This window comes from Otolemur garnettii, unplaced genomic scaffold, assembly GCF_000181295.1.
Source record: "Otolemur garnettii isolate 467f Iridium unplaced genomic scaffold, OtoGar3 scaffold00023, whole genome shotgun sequence".
NCBI classification, from domain to species: Eukaryota; Metazoa; Chordata; class Mammalia; order Primates; family Galagidae; genus Otolemur; species Otolemur garnettii.
The window spans coordinates 7926990-7930696 of NW_003852418.1; the positions used below are offsets into that span (position 1 = coordinate 7926990).

At 45.5% G+C, this 3707-nt stretch overlaps 1 protein-coding gene across 1 annotated transcript in view; it reads right to left on the reverse strand.

Annotated features, from left to right (window-relative positions):
• ACOT8 (acyl-CoA thioesterase 8) overlaps window positions 1–3707 on the reverse strand; it is a 15950-nt gene that overhangs the window by 10566 nt on the left and 1677 nt on the right. The window contains exon 2 of the mRNA XM_003787652.3: window positions 2821–2957. Within this exon, the coding sequence (XP_003787700.1) occupies window positions 2821–2957 (137 nt within the window). The remainder of the gene's footprint in view (window positions 1–2820; window positions 2958–3707) is intronic.

Genomic DNA, 3707 nt, shown 5'->3' on the forward strand with positions numbered 1-3707 from the left:
AAAAAAAAAAAAAGAAAAGAAAAGAAAAACAAAAAAAATTATATAGAACTGCATCCTTAGCTGAGTGTTTTGACACAGTAATTTTGCCCAAATCCCATTACTACTGGCCTGCTATCCTTTGACTTTTTTTTTTTGAGACAGAGTGTCACTATGTCACCCTCAGTAGAGTGTCGTGGCATCACAGCTCATAGCAATCTCAAACTCTTGGGCTTAAGCGATTCTCTTGCCTCAGCTTCCCAAGTAGCTGGGATGACAGGTGCCTGCCACAGCACATGGCTATTTTTTTGTTGCAATTGTCATTGTTGTTTTAGCAGGCCAGGCTGGGTTCAAACCTACCAACTTCGGTGTATCTGGCCAGCGCCTTACGCACTGAGCTACGGGCATCTCCTATCCTTTGACTTTTAATAGTCCTTTAATAGCTGCCAATTATTTTAAACTATTTTTCAGACTTTCAAGGAGTAGGGTGGGGCTGAGCATGGTGACTCATTCTTGTAATTCCAGCACTTTGAGAGGCCAAATCAGGAGGATACCTTGAGGCCAGGAGTTTAAGGTTGCAGTAAGCTATGATCCTGTCACTGGACTCCAGACTGCAGCCTGGGTGACAGAGTAAGACCTTGTCTCTATTTAAAAAAAAAAAGCAGCAGCAGCCACACGGGGCATAAATCATTGATGATTAATTTTAAAATGGTAGCTTGGGCATGGCTCATTTCATGCTGCTGCTGGATGGAGAATTTCCAAGAGATTTCCCCCCAGAGCCTGAGATGGTACCTGGCAGCTCTCCCATAATTTGAAATTATCTGCCAAGGGTGTTAGAAGCAAAGAAACAGGAAAGAGTTTAGCACTCTGAGACACACAAACCATGGCTCTGTCTCCCTGAGCACTGTGGGAGCTGGTTATAAAACCTCTTCAGGTCCTATTTTCCTTATGTAAGAATGGAATGCTCACTGCTCCTGTTCATTTATGAAGAATAACCAGGACAATATACAAGGCTGTACTCTGTATCACACAAAAAAAACTGAGAGTTTCACTTTGACATAGCTCATAGCAACCTCAAACTCTTGGGCTCAAGTGATCCTCTAGCCTCAGCCTCCTAAGTAGCTGGGACTACAGCCAGCCACAATGCCTGGCTGTTTTTAGAGGTGGGGTCTCGCTCTTGCTTAGGCTGGTCTGGAACCTCTGAGCTCAAGCAATCCACCTGCCTCAGCCTCCTAAGTAGCTGGGACTACAGCCAGCCACAATGCCTGGCTGTTTTTAGAGGTGGGGTCTTGCTTTTGCTTAGGCTGGTCTGGAACCTCTGAGCTCAAGCAATCCACCTGCCTCAGCCTCCCAGAGTGCTTGGATTAAGGGGTGTGAGCCACCAGTGCCCAGCCTGTATCATGCAAATCTTAACTATTTCCCTAAATTCATTATCAAAGGTAATGATAGTTTATCATGTATGGAAAACTAGCAACATGCCAGGCCCTGCACTAGATACTTTACCTGCAAAGACTCATAGAATTCTTTGATCACAGGATGAAGAAAGAGATTCAGAGGGATCAAGTAATGCCCCCACCCCTACAAAACAAAACAAAACAAAACAGCCAGGTATCTCACTAGTGTAGAAAGATTACAATATCAAAAGGCTATCACTTTTGGAGCCTTAGGACCAAATTAAAGAAATAAAGCAACCTGGCTGGGCTCACAGTAAGTATTCAAATACTTTATAGCAAGGACAGTGGAGGGCGGAGAAATAAAAGGATGAGGAATGAGGGATATGGGAATAGAGTGGAAAATTGTATTTACTATTACAGGTATAACTTCTCAATTTGTAAAATGAAGGGGGAAACACCCACTAATATTTGCTTAACACAAATCACATATTGTAAAGTCCCATAAACTCTTCTCAGCTGGTGGGTCTTTGCTGAAGATACTAAATCTTAAAATTGGGGGCATCTGCCCTAAGGTTGAGAGGGAAGAAGAGAAAGCAAATGAGATTTGATGTGATTTTTTTAAAAAGAGCAGTGATTTCAAATTACAAGTATTTTCTTTATTTGATATTGGAGCTCTCAACAGCTGTAGAGATCATCCCATCAAAATACCCCTGGTCCTGCCCCTCCTCCATTTTACAGATAAGGTAAATCAAGCCTCAGGGTAGGGCGGTAACATCACTGAAGGCGCAGGGCAAATTCTTGGCAAAGCTGGGACCTAGCCCTAGGTTTCTCGACTCTTAGGCCAGTGTTTTGTTTTGTTTTTTTTTGAGACAGAGTCTCACTATGTTACCCTTCGTAGAGTGCTGTTGCATCACAGCTCACAGCAACCTCCAATTCTTGAGCTTAAGCAATTCTCTTGCCTCAGCCTCCAGACTACAGGCATCTGCCACAACGCCCAGCTATTTTTTGTTGCAGCTGGCCCCAGGCCGGTTTGAACCTGCCACCCTTGGCATATGTGGCTGGCGCCCTAACCACTTTGCTACAGGCACTGAGCCCTGTGTTTCCTTTTCTAACCCAAGCTGCCTAACTCCAATCTGCTAGCAGAGGTTACAGGACCCCTCAGACCAATGAAGAACAAAAGGCCCATTGGGTGCAGTTAAGTAACAAAGTCTGGCATCATTACGGGCCAGCTAACAAATACCAACAAGTCTCAGCAGGTGTGAGGTGTAAGGCTCCACATTAACCCCAGTCCTTGTTCCTCCTCAGGCACCTCTTAGCCACTCTCCCTCCCCTGGCTTCCATTCCCTCTGGGTCTCCTTCTCTACCCCTTTCTCCTCAGTCAGCCCCCAACGCTAGAGATGGCTCTTGGGCCACCAGGGGCTAGGCTGGGGGCAGCAAGTGGGGAGTTTACCTGCACGAACAAAATAGCAGTGCAGGGAGTGCACGTGGACGTCTTCACTCACAGACTTGGCTGCAGCCACCAGGGCCTGGCCCACAATCTGACCCCCAAACAGCCGCTTGCTGGTGGGCACCCAGTAATGCCTTCCTCTGTGGGAAGAGGGGTAAAGAGGGAAAGACTTAGAGGCTGGGCCATATTCTACTGTCCTCAATGAGCCTCTAGTGCAGTGTTTTTCAACCTTTTCTATCCCACGGCACTCTTGAACTTATCGTTAAACTTCTGTGGCACACTTAAATTATGTTGATCAAAAAACAGTAAAAATAAAGAATATACTTACTGTGCTTTGAACTTCTTTTGAAAATAATTTAATGAATGATCTTTAAAATTTTTCGTGGCACCCTGCAATCCTCTGACAGCACACCAGCTGAAAATCACTGCTCTAGTGCCTGATCTCTTAACCTTACTGGAGTTTGAGATCCTTTTGAGAATATGGTGAAAGCCATGGACCCTTTTTCCAGGCAAATATCCTCACATCACTCTGCATAAAATTTCATGGCCTTGACCTCATAAACCCATATGTGATTCTGGTTAAGGATAACAAGCTAACTTTATTTTACAGGAAGAGATCAGGGATAAACAGTGACTTGAGCAAGGTCACACAGCTTAAACATTGCCAATTCTGGGCAGTACCCGGGTCTCCTCACTTAAAGTCCCATGTTTCATCTGCACCATACCAGGATAAGGCCTTCAATGGACCAAGAGCTGAAGTGGGGTGGCCTGCATTAAGACTTCCCATTTAGGCTCGGCGCCTGTGGCTCAACCAGCTAAGGCGCCAGCCACGTACACCTAAGGTGGCGGGTTCGAATCCCCAGCCCGGACCCGCCAAACAACAATGACGG